General features: G+C 37.9%; 1 protein-coding gene across 4 annotated transcripts; it reads left to right on the top strand.

The window, feature by feature from the left end:
* Positions 1-6,992: 6,992 nt before the first annotated feature.
* Positions 6,993-22,349, top strand: LOC124858815 (monocarboxylate transporter 12-B-like). 4 transcript variants are annotated; one of them, XM_047351043.1, is made up of 10 exons: positions 6,993-7,253; positions 9,672-9,828; positions 12,278-12,381; positions 14,127-14,270; positions 15,549-15,644; positions 15,844-16,000; positions 19,434-19,759; positions 20,078-20,171; positions 20,259-20,518; positions 20,838-22,349. In XM_047351043.1, the coding sequence occupies exons 2-10, from the start codon at positions 9,692-9,694 to the stop codon at positions 20,999-21,001; spliced, it is 1,482 nt and encodes a 493-aa protein (XP_047206999.1). In that variant the 5' UTR covers positions 6,993-7,253; positions 9,672-9,691; the 3' UTR covers positions 21,002-22,349. The 4 variants fall into 4 exon arrangements, with proteins under 4 accessions (XP_047206999.1, XP_047206996.1, XP_047206997.1 ...); XM_047351040.1 differs by having other exon boundaries at positions 19,434-20,171; XM_047351041.1 differs by lacking the exon at positions 14,127-14,270 and having other exon boundaries at positions 19,434-20,171.
* The last annotated feature ends 316 nt before the right edge of the window (positions 22,350-22,665 follow it).

Here is a 22,665-nt window from a genome sequence, read left to right on the forward strand (position 1 = left end):
GTGCTCAGGAGCTTTCTGACTAAAGTCACCACTTGGTGCAAGTAAATGTCCTTTGACGGTTTTAATTAATCAGAGGGAAATGTTATCCTTCCCCACTTAACCAGTAGATATACTCTGTTTTAGGTATCAAACACAGTTGTAATAATGTTAATGTTAAAACATCTATTTATGTTATTTTAATATAGACTAAAGCAAACATTTAGAGTAAACCCCTGTTAGCTTTACTTGCAGGTTTTAGGTGCTGATGGTGCCTATATCACCTTTTCCCCTTCTGTTCTTTACATAGTACCACAAGTCCAACAAACTATTAACTGAGCCATCTGCTCATGTAGCAGCCTGCAGTCAGACGCTTATCAGACAAGGCAGTCTGTAGCTTCCCAGCCACTGATGGCTTTAGTTTTCACACCATGACTGTTTGTATTGTTCTTATTTTTGTTTTTGAAAATCCAGAAATATTTTCAAAACAGAATTTGTTTGTAAGCAAGTAAAAGTGTTGAAGGCCTTCAGCCAGCTGATCGGCAGGGCGCTGCAGCAAATGGGGGACTGCAATACTCCGAGCGTTGCTCTAAGCTCCACACAGCCAGCTGTCTCTGGCATCTTATTGAGAGGGGTTTAAAGTGTAGGAACGGTATGACCGAGGTCTTTAGAGGTTTTAAACCAAAGCTTTTTAAAGCTTTAGTATACCTTGATACTCGTAACTGGTCCATGCCTTCGTCACACTTTCATGTGAAATTAATCGGTTTATCCAGAGTTCAACACTAAAATAGTCTGTTATATTGTTCATAAAGGAGTCAGAGCTGCAGTCATCTGCAGTTTTAAGCTGTGCTTTACAATTGCTAGATGGGATGATAGAAACTGTGGTTTCATCATTTAAGTGGTCAGATTGGTGTTTTAAAGAAACAAAAGACCACAAATGTATTTTGCCAGAGATGCTTCCAGCACCCTTCACGTTCTAAGCTTGGACCTTTACAGCAGTCCATCTCTCCGCGTTGATAAAAACAGAATCCCTGTTTTTTATGTTAAGCCTAACCGTTTACATACCTTTACTCGACCTAGGTTGACTTTTCTTTTTCTTTTTTTTTTATATCAATGCCTTTTTATTTCTACAACTCATCACTCTTTGCACCTTCAGTTGACTGTTTTACCTGCACATAATTCACTAATTAACTTCTGGTTGGGTTATCTCTATCAAGTATTCTGAAGGTCCTAGCGAAAGAAAGGCATGATTGCTGTTATCTAACACCAACTTGGACTACACTTTGACCCCCACCACCACTAGAAAATGTTTGCCGCTATGTTGTTTTCATTTTTCCCACATGTTCTGTTGTATTCAGCTGGTTTTATCCACAAAAACTCAAATATCCATAATATATATACTAAGAGAAAGGGAAAATAGGCTTTATTGAAGACCTGTTGCATTCAAGACTCTAAGCGCCTTCACGTAAGCATGTAGAGACTGCTGTGAAATACTATCAGTATTTAGGTAGTACTTTGAAGATGTGTTTCTGCAGTCAGCTGACACTGAACCATTGATGTGTTCAATCCGGCCGTGATGACGCTGCGAACTGACATTGCTGTTTTTTCCCCTTTGTTTGCCTTTTTCCAACTCGTGTTTGAATGATGATGATGATGGTGACCTCAGTCCATCAGGTGCTAGTCTGCTTAAATGTCAAGCTGGGGTTGGACATCATGTGCCACCTGTTTGGGTTTCTTCTTACCTGAAATCCCCATATATGTTGCCTTTCCTGTGTGTCAGCCTGGTTTCACCATGTTTGTGTCTTTCAGCTTCTTTCCTTTTAAAAGTTCAAATGAGTGTTTTTGGTCTGCCTTTTTGTTATTTTCTTTTTCTTTGGGTGTTATTGATTATAGAGTACAGTTCACTTTTAGAGGGATGCTGGTCATTTCCCCTTTGCCATCTTATAACTTTGTAGCATTAGTCGTTTCATACCTTACTATATTGGGTACAAAATAAAGCTGTCTTTTACAGTACATTTCATACCAACCCTGCTTAGCTTTGTACATGCCTGTTGTACCCACTTTGATTTAAAGTAATTTGCTATTTTCTCCTCTTAAGCCCCTTTCAGATCATCATGCAACCATGAACTCCCTCATTTCTGGAATATTTTGTCCTGCACACCATTAAAGGTGAGAGATTACAGTCTGGGTTCATTATCAGAACCTGCCACCAGAATAGCAGAACCAAGGGGGCGTGGCCTATACGTTGCAGCATTCACCTCAGCAACATGCTCTAGATATGTGTGAAGGGCTTCTGCTATATCTGGCTGAACTGTCATAATCTTCATTCAGGCTGTCCAAATTTATTCAGTAGTTGAAGTGCAGAAAAAGAATATTATGCTGACGACGTGTTATCTGCATCGGATTGTGAAGATCAACATGTTTCTCAGATCAGATGGTCAGTGGAGGATTATCCAATATCTGCTCTGTTTGCATCCAGGAACTGAGCAGCTGCTACTGCTGTCTTTGCTTTGTTTTTTTTTCTCAACGCTGACCCTTACACTTTATTGCGATTAAAGAGATTTCAATACCCACATTCTGTGTTGGGACCTTTTTAGCTGAAAGATGCTTCTTCTCCACTGAATATCTACCAGCAGGAAGTTATTCAGTTGCTCAGTTATTTTGATTTGATCAGTGCTAATAATTTTTCATGTTTCATAAATTAACTGACTCAAATAGGGATCAGAACCAGAATAAAAGGAAACTGGATGACTATTATTCAGAAAAATAACTGATATGCGGTGGTTTGCTTAGATGGGCAGGAAATGGTTTGCTAACAAGTTAGGAATAAAGGAAGGGATGAAATGGAAATGCATACAGATGAAATGGCAAAGGGGCAAACTGATCAGGTTTTCGGAAAATCTATCGTTAACGTTTACCTGCTTGATCTGAATGCAAAGCCAAGAATTTCCAACTGAAGTTGTCTTAGAAATTTGGTTAGCTGCAATATTTGAACAAAACATATTTGAAAAAATATAATTGTAGAAAGATGTATAGAAAAAATAGAATTATTATGGCAAGAAAAAATGTTTGAGAACTTTGTACAATGTGTGAGCTTTCATTCTTTTTTGTTTGGTTTGATTTAACTTTTTTTTGGTGTGGTTTTATTGTTTTTGGTTGGCATAACAGAACCAGTGTGAATGTTTTGAAACCCTATCTGGTTAGCGTACAGAAATGTACTTCACAGTTTCTGATCTGCAGTAAAGTTAAATGGAAGATGTCTCATTTGAACATGTTTCTTTGTTTTCCTGCAGAGCATGTTATCTCTGAACAGATGATCGCCCTGAATGGCTAATAATGTGATATCTTTACTGCTCCTCATTTGCCTTGGCCTTGATGCCACATTGCAACATGCAATTTTTGAGAAGATAGGCTCTCTACAAAAAAGATGTTATTTTTACTTCCAGTCTCTAATGATTGTACAAAGGTTTTGATTTTTATAGCAATCTAAGCTGACCTGTGTAAAAGATGTTGAGCCCTGATGCTTGTAGTATTTTTGGATGTAACTGTAGTAACGCACCTTGAGCAATGGTCGTGGATGTAATCTTAAGGTTTCTTGTTTGGAAATCACAAAGTTTGGGGTCCATTTCCCACTGGGACCATGTGCACCATTTCCTGGTACCATAAGAATCTCAAAGCGTCAGCTGAACTGCAGATATTCGGTACTGGTGAAATCTAAAGCTATGCAGTAACTAACGTATCTTTGTTTGGTCTCTTCCTTAGGGTACAAAGAGTTGACCTGCTTGTAAATACTTTTTTGTTTTTTTTTAAATATGCAACCCAGTTAGTGTTTCCCCTCCGTGAAATCCTGTCAAACTTGATAGAGTCTCTGTCCTGCTGATTTTTCTGTGGACTTCAGCTCATCAGATGCTCATAACAGGATGTTGTAGACCCAATTATACATTGATGGAAACATGCTTTTTCAGTGGGATCTTTATCATGTACATAAACAATAGGATTCAGTTATTTTTTTGAATGTTTAAGTCATGATAAAAGGTGCATCTTGGTAGAAAACTGAGAGCTGAACTTTGACTTTTTGATTGAAGTGATTGAGGGTAAGAGATCCTTGAATTAGGTTGGACCATTTGATCATCCTTTTTCTGTCTTTATTTGCCTGATGTGACATTTTTGTCTCATATTCTCTAGTGTTTTTCCTAAAAGTTCCTAATCTCAAACTTCCTGTTGCTTCAGCGAATCCAGCCTTTAAACTGTCCTTTTGAATGATTAACTAGCAGGAGACACGACCACCTTTCTGTATTTGATTGTACAGAAATTTGTAAATGATATAAAAAATAACGTATTATAACACCAGCAATCTGTCTGTTGATAAAGTGATTTTAACTGTTCCGAGCCTGGTTTTTCCAAGCGCAACTCGGCACTTTGTATAAAATCCAAACGCAGACAGAAGATGCATCGAACAAAATGTTTTAAAGAGCTGTGAATAAATTCAGCTGATAGTTTTACGACTTATTTTTTATCTACATGTGTTCGGTGATAAGATATTGCTCGTTAAATATGCTGTTTATTTACGCCAGTTATTATATTCATGTTCAAAGGTTTTCAAATTCGATTGACGGAGAGAATAAGAAGAGTTTGCAAACATAGTTGAACAGTAACCGAGCTGTAAAGTTTACTTTTGCCTCAAGCAGTTTGGGTGTTTTTATCGGTCAAGATGCCTTGCTTTCAGTCTGCTGGATTTTTAGTGCAAGTTGTTCACCTTGACCCTCCTGAGTCGTGGGAAGGTTTGGGAAACCCATTGCTGGTTGTTGGAGTTAGTTCTGCTGCTGCTTTTACTATGGTTAAAAAAAAAAAAAAAAAACACCCGTAGGATTTGGTCAGGGGGGAAATAAACAACAGTTTATTTAAAGAGGCTCCTTGCCTTTGTGCAATGTGTATGTACTGATGTAAAGAGATTTTTTTTTTTCTAACAAAGGATTAAACGAAAACTGGATTTGAAAGAAAATGTACTAAGTGTTTTCTTTCTTAAATATATATCTTTGTATTGTTATTTATTAGTTTGTTGTTTCTTGTGAAGACCGGAATTAAAACAAAATGACAAAGAAAGAGCCATCCATCTTTTCATTCTCTACACCTACTTACTCCAACTTTCATCAGAGTAACCTTGTGAAAAACCAAAAACATCCATAGAGAGAACATGCAAAGTCTATGCAGAGCAGTACCAACCTGGTTGGGATTTGAACCCAGGACCTTTTTACTCTCAGGAAACTGTTCTGCAGAAGGAAAAATGGTTAATATTTCTGATCAAACCATATTTTGAATAAAATTAGATTTACTCTCAGAAAACCAAAACTAACATTCATAGAATGAAACAAAGTTATACTTTGAAAAATTGGATGAAAAAAACACAGAAATCAGTAATAAATTGTATCTTAATAACGATGGATCTAGAACGTCTGTCTAGGTGTTACTTAATCTTCGTGTTACACCAGACACTTATTACATACTAATTGATAGACTGGTAAAATAGGTGGTATTGTCTGGTACTGTGCTCAGCAGGTTTGGATGATATTTGGCAAACCAGAACTACTGTTATGTCATTTAGTGACCATAAATCTGGGCAAAGAAAACAGATTTGTTCTATTCATCTGAGGGTGACAGTTATGGCCAAACGGTTGGTCCTTAAACACAAGACATTGATCCAAAAAACCCATCAAAGCAACTTTTAAAATTTAGGATAAAACAGATTGAAATAAGTTTCTGTAATGGCCCAGATAGCAGTTCTGTATAGACTAGTCCTAAAAGCTGGGTCTGTGGCAGAAAACCAGCCAGCATCAACTCTATTTCTGCCAAGAAGGGAGTTCAGATATTAGTTATGCCACAACCTTGTTGATGGTTTCAAAAGAGTCTGATTTCACTGATATCTATATTTATTAGGAATGTATGAATATGAATCAGTGGCGGATGTTGGTCTTTTAAGGAGGGAAAGCTCAATTCCAAGATTGCTGATTCGCTCATTTCATTGTCCATCAAAAAGGGATTCAGCCTCAAACAGATCATCCAATCATCATGCAGAAGCTGAGCGTCCGGGCCAGCTGAGGCCAGCCCACTGCCCCATAGACCCCCAGAGACGCTGAGGGACCGATGGGCGGGACAAACTCACTGTTTAAAGCACTGTGAAGCTGCGGGAATGAGTGAGAGGAAAGCCGCGTCGTTACCAGTGATAAGAAGCTGATTCTGAACAAAAGTTGAGGGCGTTGTAGCGCATATTTAGTCAATGACATGTACACACAACAGTATATATTTGATCACTTATTTTTTGACATTTTAGGGGAAGCTGAGCTTCCCTTGCAGTCTTAGAGCAATCGCCACCGATATGAATATATTTGAACCTGTATTTGCAGTTATGAAGCAGAATGGATTACAGACAAATCTGCATTGAATTCAAACTTGTTGCACCCAGTTCATCTTTTTAAAATTCATTAAGGGTGTATCTGGCATCCTGTAGAATAAAGCTGTTCATTCAAAAGCCCAAATTAACATGACAATGTTAATGATAAGTGAATTTAAACTGCAGACTTGCACTGCATCTAGCAATTGTAAGTGATAGGAAGCTGATAGAACATGTTATCCACCATGATCACACTGTTAAATGGTTGATATCTGAGCTGAATCTGTTGGCTTGTTTTTGATGACATGTTGCATAAAGTTTGGAAACAGTTTGTTCTGGTTACCGGGTTCAGAACGGGGAGGGGTGCCATAAGATATGTAACTCGAAGGTAATGTAACAAACTGTTAAACATGCCATTTTCCCCTTTCTTGTTTGTAGCCGTGATTAAATTGCTTCGTCAATGGAATGAATGGATTTTGTTAAATATGTATAACTTTGCAACTTGAAGATTAGATTTGGTTTATTGCATTCATGAACAATTTTCAACTTCTTTGAAAAGAAACATTTTAAATACATAAAAGTATTTTCTTTATTCTTGGAAAATATTCTGACTGTCATAGAACTGGGCTCTAATTCAGTTTTATTTTATCGTTGTTTGGCTGTTCTAAGTTTCACTGTTCTAAGTGCAGGATTGAAGCAAACAAACAAAAACAAGGAAAACCAGTATGAAGAAACCCTCTTCTTGCTCCTCCTCTGTTCTCCCATAATTGTCTTCAGTCTGCAGGCCTCTTTGTCTTGCTAAACACCTTCGGGGTGTTTGCAAGATCAAGCAGGAACACCTTCATTGTTTGACCTGAAGAGCATTGAGGCCATGTGGCTGTAGCCTAATGTAAGTACAATTCACTCACTTTCTCTCCTTGCTTTTGTGATGCACTGATTACTCTGTTTATTTCCATAATCTTTGTTCATTGTTTTTGTGTACATCTTTGCACTCTAAATTTTTTAGTCTATTTTAACAGTCTGTTAAAATAGACTTTTCTGGCCTATTTCTTTAAAGACTTTACTCTTTCTAATATACCAACTTTGACTAGGTTTTGCAATAAAAACCAGTAGGCATTTTCTTGCAAAAAAAAAAAAAAAAAGACTACTTTATTGGTTTTAAAAACTACCTTTGTAGGACAACATAATTCCACATGCAACTCAGTCTATTCAGTCTATTATTTGCAGGAGTGTAACATGTCCTGTGTCTGGCTATAGTTTGAGATAAAATACAGTAAAAGATGATAAACATATGGCTCAGGGCCACAAAACCGTTAGAGCACCCATGCTGTCAGTCAACACACACTAAGCTCACAGCCCATCCAATCCCAGATAAGCTTTTTAGAAGCAAAAAACAAAGCAACCTTTGGACAGAAATGATAATTTCAACATGACAGATATAATTTACTCTGTTCAGATTTACTCTCTTTTGCTTACTTGTTTTTTCTTGCCAAAAAGACCTGCAATGAGCCAAAGAAGGACAAGATTGGTTATGGAACTGGCTAATCAACTCATTCTCATGTTTATCTTTACTTTTGATAAATCAATTCTAGAGATTTCTGGGTTAGCAGTGAATAAGATATTTTTTGTTAATTCAGGGCATTTTGGTCACAGTCTTTCATGACATTTGAGTCATTCCTTGTTTTTTTTAATAAGGATATTGTAAGAGTTTAAGTTTCTACTCATTTTTAGGATGGTAATGCACGTCTTTGTGTGTGTGTTTGGGGGTTGTAGCTGTTTTTTGTATTGAAATGTATTGTTTGATGCTTCTAGGTTGTCCTCAGTGATACAGCCACAGCTCTTTTCCAGTGTTATACTGTTTTGCAAAAGTATTCATAACCCCTGAAATATTTTCACACCTTATAACCCCTGTGCATTTTATTGTTTTTTTTTTTTTTGTGATACACAAAACCAAATTAGCACATAATTGTAAAGTGGAAGGGGAAAGATACTTTATTTTTATTTTTTTTTTCAAATCTGAAAAGTGTTCATACCTAGTCAGTGCCCTTTACTCTGACACCTCCAAATATGATTCTGTGCAACCAGTTGTCATCTAACTAGTAAATGAAGCACACCTTTGTGTAATTTAATTTCCGTATAATCAGAACTGTGCTGCAAAGGCCTCAGAAGTTGGTTAGAAAACATTAGTAAACGGCATCATGAAGATCAAATAAAGCAGCAGACAAGTCAAAGATAACGTTGAAAATATTTAATGTAGTGTAAGGTGTTTGGTTTTTTTATTCACTTTGGTGTTGTACTTTGATTATTTTAGGGTTGTGATATTATATACGTGATTTTGTCATTTGCGATGTTTGATACATGGTTAACTTTTTTTTAAGAACCTTTGGTTCTTATTTGTGTTTTGTTCTTCATGTCTTGGTTTAGATTCTTAGTGTTGGATTTAGTAAATCGCGTTGTTTGCTGTTTAGATCCCTTGGTTCCCATGTCACTGATCACCTCCCCAGCAGTTATAATTCAGTCCATTTCCCTATCTCCTTGCCAGGTTCTTCTGTTACCTGCCATGTCTCTTTGCCTGTCCTGCTGTTGTCTTGCTTGTTTACCCTGGTTTAACCTGTTTGCTGTCTTCACCAGTGTTTTCCAGTTTCTCTTGTGCCTCCAGTTTGCATTTGTAACTCTTTGGTTTATATAAACACTAATTTCTTTCAGTCTTTTTTATAAACATTACTTCCAACATGAGGCTTCTGTTTGTGCCTGTGTCCTACTCCACTACAAGACATGGCACATGGCTGCCTACCTCAACGCTTCAAATCACCCTGAATACACAATCCTCACCTTCTAGCAGTACAATAACCCTACATAGCCATAGCTAAAATGGGATGTAAACATATTTATATGTGAGAATGATCAAGTCAAAGTCCAGACATATCCAACTGAGGATCAGCAGCAACTCTTTAAAACTGTTGATTGCAGACACTGTCCAACCAATCAGACTGGGCTTGTGATATTGTGTAAAGTAGAATGAGCACGAACAAGTAATTTTTTCCCTTAGCTCTAATGACACCAAACTGACAATTTGATGTCTTATTCACATCCTTCCTAGTTAAAAAAGTAAAAAAGATTTACTATGATATATTGCGTAAAATGTGAACTATAATATTGCTGTGTACGTTTTTTTTTTAGTAGCTCAGGAAGTCAAAATGGTGGGAAGAGCTCAAAGAGAAGGAGGAAGGGCAAGAAGATCTTTCAGCAAGCAACTTCAGTTTTAACACAACAAATCCAGCCAGTAAAAGGTGCTTCATCTTTATAGGCAGAAGAACACCAGCTGAGATGGCAGTTATCAGGGTGGAGAGGCATGAAGAAGGCAGGAGGGCCTCTGGGGTCACAAACCCACCAGAAGGCGGCTGGGGCTGGATCGTTGTCGCTGGCTGTTTCCTCGCCACCATCTGCATTCGAGCAGTGACTAGGTGATGTGTGTTCATCAAAAATATCCAACCCTCAATCCTTACAATGTACAAAACCACTCACATTTCTTGACTTATTATTCATCCATCAAAAAAGTCAAACATGTGAATATATCAAGAGGCCTCTGCACAAAACATCTCATAACTTAAATGTTTTACATGGATCAAGCCGTATATGAAAATATGTATTCATAAATGTATTCATATTAGAGAATCTGGTTTAACAGAGACCATCATAAATGCTAAATTTAAAAGAGGCAACCTTTAATTACCAAAAGGAAAAGAAAAACATTGATCACATTAAAAAAACTTAACCAGAAATTGTGATGAAAGGTTACTATAAAAAGCCACATAAAAAGATAGGTCTGCCCAGAAGGAGAAACCTGAAAAGACTAATATCAAATTCTTTATTTAAACCTTAAGGAGCCTACTAGGAGATCAATTTTAAATTGGATCTTTAAACACTTTGATCCTAGTAAAAAAAATACAATTTGTTTGCATTTGTTTATGTAGTTGAATCCATGATAAACACAGCTTGAAGGACATAAAGCAATAATTTCGCATCATAAAGTTTATCTCCATAGGGCTAATATCTAAAAACTCACAGATGATCAGGTCCTGTGCTAGGTCTTTGCCTTAAATATTTCCCTGTTTATAAAGGACACTTCTTTCTAAACATGACACTTCTATTGTTATCCACTTTCCTTATTTTTCAGCACATTCTGAACAATATGCTATCATAGGTACAAGGACTGGACAGAAAATAAGTGCAAAACAGCAAATGTCCAAAGACAAAGTTTAATAGAAATCTGGAAGAGTTATCGATTGAGACCACTCCAAATGGTCACAATGATCTCACTCTTTAGATCTGGACAAGAAGCTTTGTAATTTTACGAACAAATGCTTTGTACGCCCCTTGAAATGAGACCATTGTATAACTGAGAAAGACCTCAATAAAAATTAGTTCAATGAGTGCAGAGCTCACAGATTACAGGATAGGAGTTGGACCAATGAACCTGTGCAGCTAGCAACCCCTGACACAGAAATTATATCCATATCTCCATCCATCTATCCATGCATGCATGCAGGGGGGAGACACATAAGACTAACAATCACACCTAAGCATTATTGGAAGTGACCAGTTATGTAACATGCATGGTTTAGGACCGGTCATGGGATGCCAGAGTACCCTGAGAGAACATATGCATTTGGGGGGTGAAAGCATATCTGAACTGATTCTTTACTAAATAGGGCATTGGTTCAAATACACAACTCACCAATAGTGAGAGATATTCAGCTTTCTGATGACCTTTCAGAATGCATTGAAAAATGCTCTATAACATTTAAAGGTCATTGTTGCAGACCTTTTTTAAAACTCTTGCAACTGTGCAATGCCCTCGGTTGCATAACATGCTGTTCTCTACCAAGGTGATTTACCACAAAAATGTGTCTGATGCAATAACAACTAAATGATCTGATTCAATAACATTTTCTATTAAAAGAGTCCTCTTCATTATGCTGTACACATTTTGACACCATGAGATCAAGATGACACCTTACAATTGCTTTAAATGGGATGCTTTCAGAGAGAACTTAGGGTTACCAGGGTGTGAGTCAGTATAATGCAACATAGTTACAGAGAGATTGCAAGAGTAATATCCCATAGCGATAACAGTGTGACTGATGACATTTTGAGCAGTTCCCTGTGGAACATGATGGTGAATGTCACTCAATACTAGACACGTTAAAGGGAACTCAGAGGCCCCCCAAGTGTCCTGCCAGACAATTTAAAACTGCTTACATCAGCCTGGGGTGCATGACGATGACCTGTAAAGGTACCTGATCACAACACCAGGGACAGACATTATCTGACATGCCACAGGAAGCATTTTCAGGAACCATTGAGCTTCAGTGCTGATTTCTGATGAAAATAGATTCACCGTGAACAGAAATGATGGTTTTCACCACTGTTGGAGACGTCAAGGAGAATGCTAGGCATCAGCCAATGTTGTTACCAGACACATATTTTAAGGTGGTCTTATTATAATCTGAGTCTCGTCAGTACAGAACTGCCCTACATATGACCACCACTGTTGACAACCTTTGTTTCAATCACTGCAGCACGAACATTTTCCATTTTCCATGAATTTGACCTGAAGGTTTATTATCCCTAACATTTTGGGAGTAGTGTGTGTTCCCTGAAAGGGGAAAGAGTGGAGTGAAATTTTACCTAAACTTACAATCACCAAGTAAGCATGTCTTTATTACCTATACTGATAACTATTCCCAAAATTAATAGGTTCTCTGAGGCTCAAAACATTTTCCCAACCAATATACAAGACCTGATAACAAAGGTTTAATGCCATGATAGTCAATGACAGAACCAAAACCATCGAGATTAATGGTAAAATTAAAGAGAATGAAAACGTTTTCTTCTGGTCTCATTGAACAGGTGTATTTCCATGTTCTTTGTGGAGTTCCAGACGCACTTTGAGCAGGATTCCTCTAGCACGGCTTGGATCCACAGTATGATTGACTCCACCACCATGCTGTGTGGTAAGACATGCATATTTTCCACAGTATGCAGGCATATGCAAAGTCTACATATACAGTGCCTTCAAATCGCTTTTTTAACTTTTTGTGCCATTTGTCTTGGTATATCATGATAAATCCTTAGAATACATTGCTCAAAACTAGAACGGAGCACTTTAATCAGAGAATAACATCAAGTCAGTGAAACATCTATAATACGGAGCTGGTCAGTTAAGTGGTAAAGGTGTTGTCAGCTGTTTTGTTAATGAAATTGACAGGTGCACTAAAGGGGCAACAATGAGACAACCTTAAAATCAGGAATGGTTGGGCAGGTGGAGGCCATGGACATTTTTTTCCTCCTCATTTTTTAAACTGCTTTTCAATCGTTTTGTATTTGACAAGGGTCAGTGCCACTACTGGTAGCATGTGGCGATACCTGAACCCTACAGAGGTTGCACTGGCAGTCTAACTACACCAGGATGGCACATCAATACGTGCCATTGCCCAAAGGTTTGCTGTGTTTCCCAGCACAGTCCATAGAGCATGGAGGAGATTCCAGAAGACGGGACGTTTTCCTAGGAGAGCTGGAAAGGGCATTCAGAGGTCCTTAAACCATCAGCAGGACCAGTATCTGCTCCTTTGTGCAAGAAGGAACAGGATTAGTACTGCCAAAGTCCTACAAAGTGACCTCCAGTGGCTCAATGGTGTGAATGTCTGTGACCATTACCAACAGACTTCATGAAGGCCTGAGGGCCCAAGGTCCTCTAGTAGGCCCTGTGCTCACTACCAGACACCGTAGAGCTCGACTGGTATTTGCCAGACAAAGCCAGAATTGAGAGGTTAAGTACTGGCGCCCTGTTCTTTTCACAGATGAGAGCAAGTTTACTCTGAACTCATTTGACAGACGGGGTCTGGAGATGCTGAGGTGAAAGTTATGCTACCTGCAACATTGTTCAACGTGATCAGTTTTATTGTGGGTCAGTGTTGGTCTGAGGGGGCATAGCCAAGGAGGGACGCACAGACTTGTACAAGATAAACAATGGTACCCTCTCTGCCATTAGGTATCGGGATAAAATATGGGTCCCGGGTGTTTCCTGGTGCATGATAATTCCCTGCCGCATCTGGCAGTTCCTGGAAGATGAAGGAATTCATATCATGACCCAGCCTCCACACTTCCCTGACCTAAATTCAATGGAACATCTCTGGGACATCGTGTTTAGGTTCATCTGACACCACCAGATTGTATCTCAGCTTGTCCAGCTCAGTGATATCCTGGTCATAATCTGGGAGGAGATAATTTTCTTGAACACCATCCATCATCTCATAGTGTGTATGCCCTGACGTTGTCAGGCATGCATACAAGCATGTGGGGACCATACAAACTGAGTACCATTTTGTGTTGCTGCAATGACATTTCAGCATCAGTTTTTCAGTTTAAATTTCTCTTAACTTCAGATTAAGCTCTCTGTGGGTTAATAATTTTCATCAAATGATGTAACGTCCAATTGTTCTAAGACATTGCCCTTTCCATATAGGTATAGGATATCTAGCATGCTTTTTTTCAATTTATATAAGATGTGTTTATAAAATGTTCCTTTAATTTATTTGAGCAGTGTCCGTTGAAATTTGTGGTCGGAACGTAACAAAAAGCGTTGTACTCCATTCAGTCTTCTTCAAAAGTATCCATGCTCCTTTTGCAAGGCGCTGCATATGTGATAAATAAATAAAACAATACAAAATGCAAGTAATCTCCACAAACTTTGTTTTAGCTCCTCTTGGTAGTTTTCTTGGAAACCGATTGTCCTGTAGAGCAACAGTCTTTCTTGGAGGCATTTTGTCCTCTGTTGGCCTGGTTCTCAGTTCCTTTGCCTCCAGTCTGGAATTCCTCTATGCTTCTCTGGGAGTCCTCACAGGTACACATAAACACACAATCATTTATGACACAGAAACACCTTTATTAATATCTGTCATTGCAGGCTACATTAGGCTATCATTTTAAGTAATATCATATCTCATATATATCTTAAAGAAATGTATGACCGGAGTGGGAACTACAGACCTGAGGGACTTTGAACTACAGTTGCGCCGATCAGAGTACGGTGGCCCTTTTCCCATCTCTGGCTTTTGTAAAGCTGTGACTTGTCAATTTTAGCTGATTCTAATTTCTCTTTAAGAACTATAATTTATGAAAAAATTACAACAGCATTGAAAATATTCTTTTCTAACCTTTTTGCTGTAAATGCTCATATATATATTTATATATATATATATATATATATATATATATAAAGCAGCTGTAAGATTTGTTGATGTAAAACTAGAAATAATAACAAAATGTGACATTTTAAACTGTCTTTGGCATCTTATATTAGCAATTAGGATGGTTAGTATGGTTGCCATTACTAACTGTAAGATGTATCAATGAGTATTTCCTTGTGAATTTAGACCTGTACCTAAACTCTAAGATTTCCAAAATACTACCAAGATTTCTAAATCAAGCATGTTCCATAATAGGGAGAGGCTAAAGGTTCAAAAGGAGAAAACAAAGCAACTTGTTGTACTCCATTCAGCCTTCTTGGTATCTACTGAAAGTCTCCCTCTCTCCATCTTTCAATCACAAATATTGGATGTCATTTGCTGAGATGTATTTGTGAACAAACCGAGCTCAAAAACAAGAAAAGATTAAACTCATAGCTTCACTTCAAATTGTAACTATGTTAACACAACAATCAAACAATGAAGATTATTCTTTGCATGTTTCCAAAGTAAACTTTCTAATTCCCTTTAAATCCTAAATTTTAATATATATTTTAATATATCTATGCTGAAACACTCAAATGTAATTGTTTTAAATTGAATAGCTTTAAATTTAATAGTATTCCTAAGAAACAAGTATAAACATTTTAGATCTACAATCTGTGTTAATATTGAAGCATTTATGGGGGGCCCTAAGCATTTAATACAGTCTTTGGCACCTTTTATTAGCAATTAGCATGATTAGCATGGTTAGTCTTACTAACTGTAAACTGTGTGTATTCACTTGTGAGTGCAGATCCTTACCTTTACTCTGAAATCCCCCCTCTCGCCCAATCTGCTTAGTTTGCTTATGCTCTACTCTCACCCACACCACAAACAAGCCAGGATGAGGAATGTTTTGTGAAACTAATAACACCTTTATTTAACTTCCACAGGTCTTGGCTTCGCTCTGAGCTACACACCAGCTATAGCAATGGTTGGAAGGTACTTCAGTGAGAGGAAAGCTCTAGCTTATGGCATTGCTCTGTCTGGTACTGACTGCTCACTTTCTACCTCCTATTTTTAGTTTTTTTTTTTTTTTTGGATTTTCATATTTTTTCTCGTCCTCCTTATTTTTAAGATCATCTGAAGCACTTTTTCCTTTTTATGTTTTTCTAGTCTACATTTAACTCCCACTGTCTTTCTCTTCATGTCTCTATCCCATCTAATTTGGTTTCACCTTGTCTTCAGGCAGCGGCATCGGCACCTTTCTTCTGGCTCCTGCAGTTCAGCTGTTTATTGATCATTACTCGTGGAGAGGAGCTCTGCTTATCCTGGGAGGATTTGTTTCCAACCTGTGCATCTGTGGCGCTCCGATGAGGCCGCCGGAACAGAACCGAGCTGAAAGGTCAGTTCTTCACAACATCACGTCAAGTAAATGATACCACAAAATACACTTTTAAAAGTTCAAATCAAAATGACAAAAATCTGCATGTTTTATTGTACCTTATTTAACTTTTGTAAAGTGACAACAATTTGTGATTTTGTTTTTAAACGAAATGTTTGTAATGGCTGCCACAGATGGCCACATTGGTGCTTCATTTGTTTGTACCTTTTGGGTTTTTGTTGTGTTTTAATTTTGTACTTCCTGCTATTCTTCAACTACTTTCACTAGAAAATAACTCCTAAACATTGGGCAGTTTTTGTCGTGCATTTTTTTCTCTTGATCGTCACATTGGCTCTTTGTTAGATTAACTGGAGACGCAGACAACTGAAACAGGCAGGTACACTCATTAAGCTGCAGCAACTAAGATTGCGAGCCCTGCTGCCAATCTTAATGCCTACCAATCTGAAGGTTGGTGTTCTGATGTCAGTGTTAGGAAAGTCATGCAGCCCTAATCTGGAGCTCACATTTAAAAACCATTTCATTTACAACATTTCTTCTAGCCGGTGTTTACTTCCTACAACAAGCCTTTGTATCAGAGGATGAAAAACAGCTCGCTGCCATGATAACAGATGTGGAGAAAAAAGAAATCCTTGCCCCTCAGGGCTGTGTTCTCTCCCCATTGCTCATCTCGCTCCACACAAATAAGGACACCCAAGCTGACCTGTCTGTGAAACTTCTGTCCTCTGCTTGTGCATCACTGCCTGGCTTGGTTCAGCCACAAAACAGGACAGGACCAGACAGCAACGAACAATTGTGTCCACAAAGAAGATCATTAGTGCGGACCTTTCCTCCATCCAGGACTTGTGCAGGTCTAGAGTTAAGAAACATGCAACTAATAGCCCTGCTGACCCCACACATCCTGCACAGCATAAAACAGAAGCCGCAGACGCAGTTTCTGTTGCCAGTATTTCACTAAAGAACGTGACTATAGCACAATATGGACATTTGCACTATCCTAACCCACCATACCATACACAAAAAAGTTGTCTTTATTTTTTCATTTCTTTATCTCCTCCACAGTTTATGCAGTGTGTTTATATTTGATGTCTGTATGCTGTTTCTGTGCACAAACATAAAGCTGATCCTGGTGATAATACTACATAAAAATAGATTCAATTCAGGAAAAACACCGTAAAAGATATTATCCTACACTGTGGAAAAGTTTATGCAGTAGAGCCTTCTATTTTATAATTTTTTTGGTCAACAGATGGAGCTAGCTGCTCACTAATGCAGTTTATAGTTAATTAATTATTTATATTCAAAGGAAGGCTTAGCTGTAAACAGTACCCTTCATACAAATGAACACCTCTGGCAAAGAGTGTAAAAAGCCTTAAAATCTTTTCATTCGTTAATGCTCTACAAAACTATCCCAGAAAAACATTCCTTAAAAAACGTCCTTTCATTTAAGTACATTTATTCAGTGAGTAAAAAAAATCCCATGTGAAAAATTGATTGTTTTTACAAAATTACCCCTGCCACAGATTTCTTGAATTTGGCAATATGTTTAGGATCATTATTCTTCTGAAAGACTCACTCATTGCAGTGCAGAGGCTGTGATTTTTATTTAATTTCCCTGCAGACCCACAACATCACAAGCCCTCCACCAAAAGCATATGGTTGTGGGCAAAATCCCAGTAGTGTTTGGCAAGCTCTCAAACATCGGTAGACATGCAGAGAGAATCTAGTGCTTGTTGTGGGAATTGGTCGACCCCGAGATGCTTTTTGCCGCAGTTTTCTAATAGAGATCTTAAAAAGAAACTTTACCACCCATTGCATCATCCTCCTCACTGTGCATAGTGAAAAAATATACTAGGGTCCTTGTCCAGCCCTCTTACTAGTTGCTTAAAGAAATTGGCCTCTATTTAACATCATATTTACACTTCAGGAAACTTGCAGGCTGTATTTTACTCCTTTAAAATTTCCAGACACTCTAATCCACTGAAAAACAGTCAAATATAAATTACAATATTGCTTCTGTTACATTTGTTATGGAAATTGTCAGAGACTGGCTTGTTGTGAAAAAATAAAAATAAAACCAAACAATATAAAACAATATACAATATTTTCTTTGTGTAGTATATTTTACCTCACTGAATGAAGGTGCACAATTAAACTGGCATTTTTCTAAATCTTACTGAATCAAACTCCTCTACTGCAATAAAAGATGAATTTATTTTAGGCTTTTTACACATTTGTACCAGCTAGGTAATTATGGAGGGTGCTGAGAGTTACTGTGTCTTTAGCACAAGAAACCAAGTCTTAAAAGGAAGGGAAATGTGCACAACAGGTACGATACTATATTTAACACTTGTGGCTTTTCACTCCCCTTACAGCCTAATGCAGCATCCAGTGCCTCTCAAAAGTATTTCTATTGCTTAATATTTTCCAGATTTTGTCACATTACCACCACAGACCTCAATGTATTTAACTTGAATTGTATGTGATAGAACAAAGCAGCACATATTGTAAATTGAAATGAAAATCATACACTGTTTTCTCAATTTTTAATAATAATCTGAACAGGTTGCTTTGTATTTATAGTCAGCTTGCTTTACTCTGATACCCTTAAATAAAAGGGTTAGGCTAATAAAGCATGGTTCAACCCATCATCTGAAGATGAGAGGAGTTTGGCACGACTGAAAACCTATGGAGACATGGCTGTACGTTTAAACTGCCTGGCTAGTCGAGGAGAGAATTCATTGGCGAAGCAGCCAAGACGTTCATGGTAATCCTGGAGGAGCTGTTTAGATCCACAGCTCAGTTGGGAGTATCTGTCAACAGGATAACTGGTAGTTGTGCACTCCGCAAATCTGGCCTTTATTGAAAACTGACACAATAAAAACCCATTGTCCTTGGACCTTCAGTTTACCTTCTGACAGGATAACAACCCTAACCATACAGCCAGAGCTACAACAGAATGATTTTGATCAAAAATATATTCATGTTTTAGAATGGCCCAGTCAAAGTCCAGACTTAGGCAAATTGAAAATCACCAGCTGGCTTCAAAGATGGTCACAGACGCTGCCCATCCAATCTGTTTGAACTTAGTATTTTCCGCAAAGACAAACAGTCAATTATTTCAGTCTCTATTTGTGCAAAGCTAGAAAAAGAGACATTCTCCAAAAGACTTGCAGCTCTAATTACAGCAAAAGGTCATTCTACAGAGGATTCAGTCCATGTTTGTTAGATTTTTATTTGAAACTAAAATGTCCTTTTATGTGTTTTCTACTTCATAATCATGTGCTACTTTGTGTCACATAAAATCCAAAGAAAGTACATCGAAGTTTGTGGTAGTAATCTGATTACATGCAAAATGTTCAAGAGGAGTGAACACTCCTGCAAGGCACTGAATCTAATAAAAATTTGTTCTTGATTTGTTTTGTTCTGTCTGTAGGATATGGGGGAACAACATGACAAATGTGGAGAAGGGCTGCATGACAGCTGTGCTGCAAACTGAACTACCTGAAAAAATACCTACTGACTGGGGTCAAGCAGAGCCAAAGCAGCAGCAAATGCAGAATTTAAAAGACAAACATGGCCTTGTCATCTCCATTGGAACCTTCAAAAACCTTGGGCTTGATAACGACAAAATTCAAGAGAGTATCACACTGCTACCAAGCCCAAAGCTGACTGTTACTAGGGTGACAGATAAGAAAATGGCAGAATGCGTCTTGTTAAGCAATAAGCTGGAGACAATGCTGGAGGAGACGGGGGTATCAGGTACAACGATTTTAAAAAGAAACATGAAAGATGAAAAGAATAACTCAAACAACACATGGATGAATGCTTATGAAAAAAGGGAAAATTCAATATCTAGTGAAGAGATACCAACAGATGGCTTTGACGAAACCATTTCAACTGAACCACTGGTATTCTCGCAACCGTTATCCAGAGGTCAATCTTTTTGTTTTAAAGCAAAGGACGAGTTTGGCTTCCTGTGGATTCCCAGATTCTTGATCCTGTCCATATCCTTTGTTTTTCTGGCGTTTGGCTGTAGTGTTCCTGTAGTTTACCTTGTCCCTTATGCTCTGAGTGTAGGGGTCAAGCATCAGCATGCCGCCTTCCTTATGTCAATATTTGGTGTCAGTGGAATTGTTGGCAACATCACCTTTGGATGGATCACAGACAGGAAGTAAGTGAGAGATGGAGGTCTTGTTTGTTATATCATATTCAATCACTAAATCAAAACTCCTACAGTAACAGATTTCCTCTCCCCCAGATGTCTAAAGGGATATCGCATGCTGAGCTACATGGTGGCTATAAGCATGGAGGGCTTTTGTTGCATGTTCCTGCCTTTCCTCCATTCTTTCTCCCTCCTGGTGATGTTTTCCATTCTCTACGGATACTTTGATGGAGCATATGTGGCGCTGATACCAGTGGTGACTTCTGACACTGTGGGCTCCGCCCATCTTACCTCGGCCTTAGGCGTGGTGTACTTCCTGCATGCTATCCCATACCTGGTCAGCCCACCTATAGGGGGTAAGCGTTACTGAAATATTATTGTAAGATTTAAGAATATTTAAATTTTGAATTCTTTAAATAATTAAGATAATTGGTTTTCTCTCTATTTTTATTGAAAGTGCAGGAATTTCTGAGCTCCCAAAATCTAAACATAGCAGATCTATTTATATGTAAAATGTTTTAGATTGTTTCTAATATACATTTTTTTTCATATTTACTGATAACAGCTTTGCACAAATGTTTGTTGATGCGTTGTGTTCATTTCCCTTGCTGATATCTTTTGTGTTAGAAACATGTTACGATGATTATGTGGCTCCTTTTCTTCCTCGTTCTCCAGGTTGGTTTGTCGACCAGACCGGCAACTATGCATCAACCTTCTTCGTCTGTGGTGCTTCCTTCTTCCTCAGCTCTTTGGTCCTGGTGGCTGCCTCTTTAGCTACACATCTGATGGCGCTCTGTGAAAGAGCTCTTGGTCAAAATAAGCGTCCAAAGGGAAACTAAACACTCGTAGATTGTGCCTGTTTTCTCAGGAAATAAAGTTGTGACACAATATAATATAGGCAGTGCCTAAAGTATCAATACCCTTTAAACCTTTTCATATTTTTTCATGTTACAACTCTTATATTATTGAGATTTTATGAGACCAAAACAAAGTAGCATAGTTGTGAAGTGGAAGTAAACAGAATCATGATTTTTCAAAGTTTTTCTCTACAAAATCTGGAAAGTGTGGCATGCAATTCTATTCAGCCCTTGTAACTCTAACACCCCTTAAAAAAAACATTGCAACCAACTTCCTTCTGAAATCACTCCTTTGTCTGTGTAGTTTTATCCAAGAATAAATCCAGCTTTTCTGTGGGGGTCTAAGATGTTTGTTAGAGAATGTTAGTGAATAAACAGCTTCATGAAGACCAATGAACATACCAGACACGGGTGGGAGAAAGTTGTGGAGAAGTTTAAAGCAGAGGTAGGTTATGAAGCAGTATGCCAAGCTTTAACCATCTCACAATGCACTGTTCAGTCCACAATCTGAAAATGGAAACAGAGGGTCTGAACTGACAGCCTGCCAAAACATGGCTGTCCATCTAAACTGTCTGGGAAGGAAAACATCAACCAGAGAAGCAGCGATGAGATCTATGGTTACTCTGGAGGACCTGCAATAAACCATAAAAGCCAAATTGGACCTTTATGGCAAGTTTAGAGACTAAACCTTAACTTCTTGGCAACATGCAAAATGTTGTGGAGTATTCAAACTAACACTTCAAAATCACTCCACACCACAGTGAAGGATGGTAGAGGCAACATCCTCCTGTGGAACGGCTTTCTGCAGCAGTGGCAGGGAAGCTGGTTGAGGTTGATGGATAGGCTGATGGAGCTAAATAAAGGAATGACCTGGAAAAAAACTGGTAGAAGCTGGAAAAGACTAGGGAGAGAGGTTCGCCTTCCAGTAGGACAGCTTCCCTAAATATCAGTCAGGACTTGTGAATTGGAGCTCTATAAATAAAACTCAATCAAAACAAAACATATGTGTCAGAATCTTAAAAACATGATTTGCTGCTTTTTGTTTCTCCAAGTCACTGTATTTAAAAATAAATGTATCAGTGTGAACAAGCATCAATCACATCACACTAAAAACCTTTGTTACACATCAGTGATCTAGGATCTTTTCTTAATTATTATTCTTAGATCATGTTTTTCAGCGTTCAGTGATATCTCCTCTTCTCAAATGTTTGTCCCAATGCCTCCTATAAATATACTACTTCTAAGTATTTGACATATCAAATTTACTCTTCTTTCCATGTTGTAGCATGACAATTCTGTGATGGTAACATAAATAAAAAGGTCAAAAATACGTCATTGATCTATGGTGGCACTTGTTTCAAGATACAAATATGCTGAGGAAACGTCAGAACTTTGTCATTTTCAAGAAATATTTCAAGAAAATAAGTACCTACCATACAAATAGCTAAAAACATTTCATTCCATTAACCTGTGAACCCTGAATTTCAACTCTAAATAAACATGATTACAGACTTTAAAGAAGATTGTGTTGCTTGATTGAAATGTTCAGGTTTTCTCACTTATCAGCTTTATCAGTAAACCCAGATATGATTTGCTTTTTTCACCATTCATACTCAAAAGATCTGTGTCAGCAGTACAATATAGTG

Source organism: Girardinichthys multiradiatus, chromosome 22 (assembly GCF_021462225.1).
Source record: "Girardinichthys multiradiatus isolate DD_20200921_A chromosome 22, DD_fGirMul_XY1, whole genome shotgun sequence".
Lineage (NCBI taxonomy): Eukaryota > Metazoa > Chordata > Actinopteri > Cyprinodontiformes > Goodeidae > Girardinichthys > Girardinichthys multiradiatus.

Coding starts and splice junctions, on each gene's coding strand:
- LOC124858815 (XM_047351040.1), top strand. CDS start 9,692: ATGGCAGTTATCAGGGTGGAGAGGCATGAAGAAGGCAGGAGGGCCTCT. Junction 12,382..14,126: donor CTCCACCACCATGCTGTGTG/GTAAGACATGCA, acceptor ACTTTGTTTTAG/CTCCTCTTGGTAGTTTTCTT. Junction 20,519..20,837: donor GGTCAGCCCACCTATAGGGG/GTAAGCGTTACT, acceptor CTCGTTCTCCAG/GTTGGTTTGTCGACCAGACC.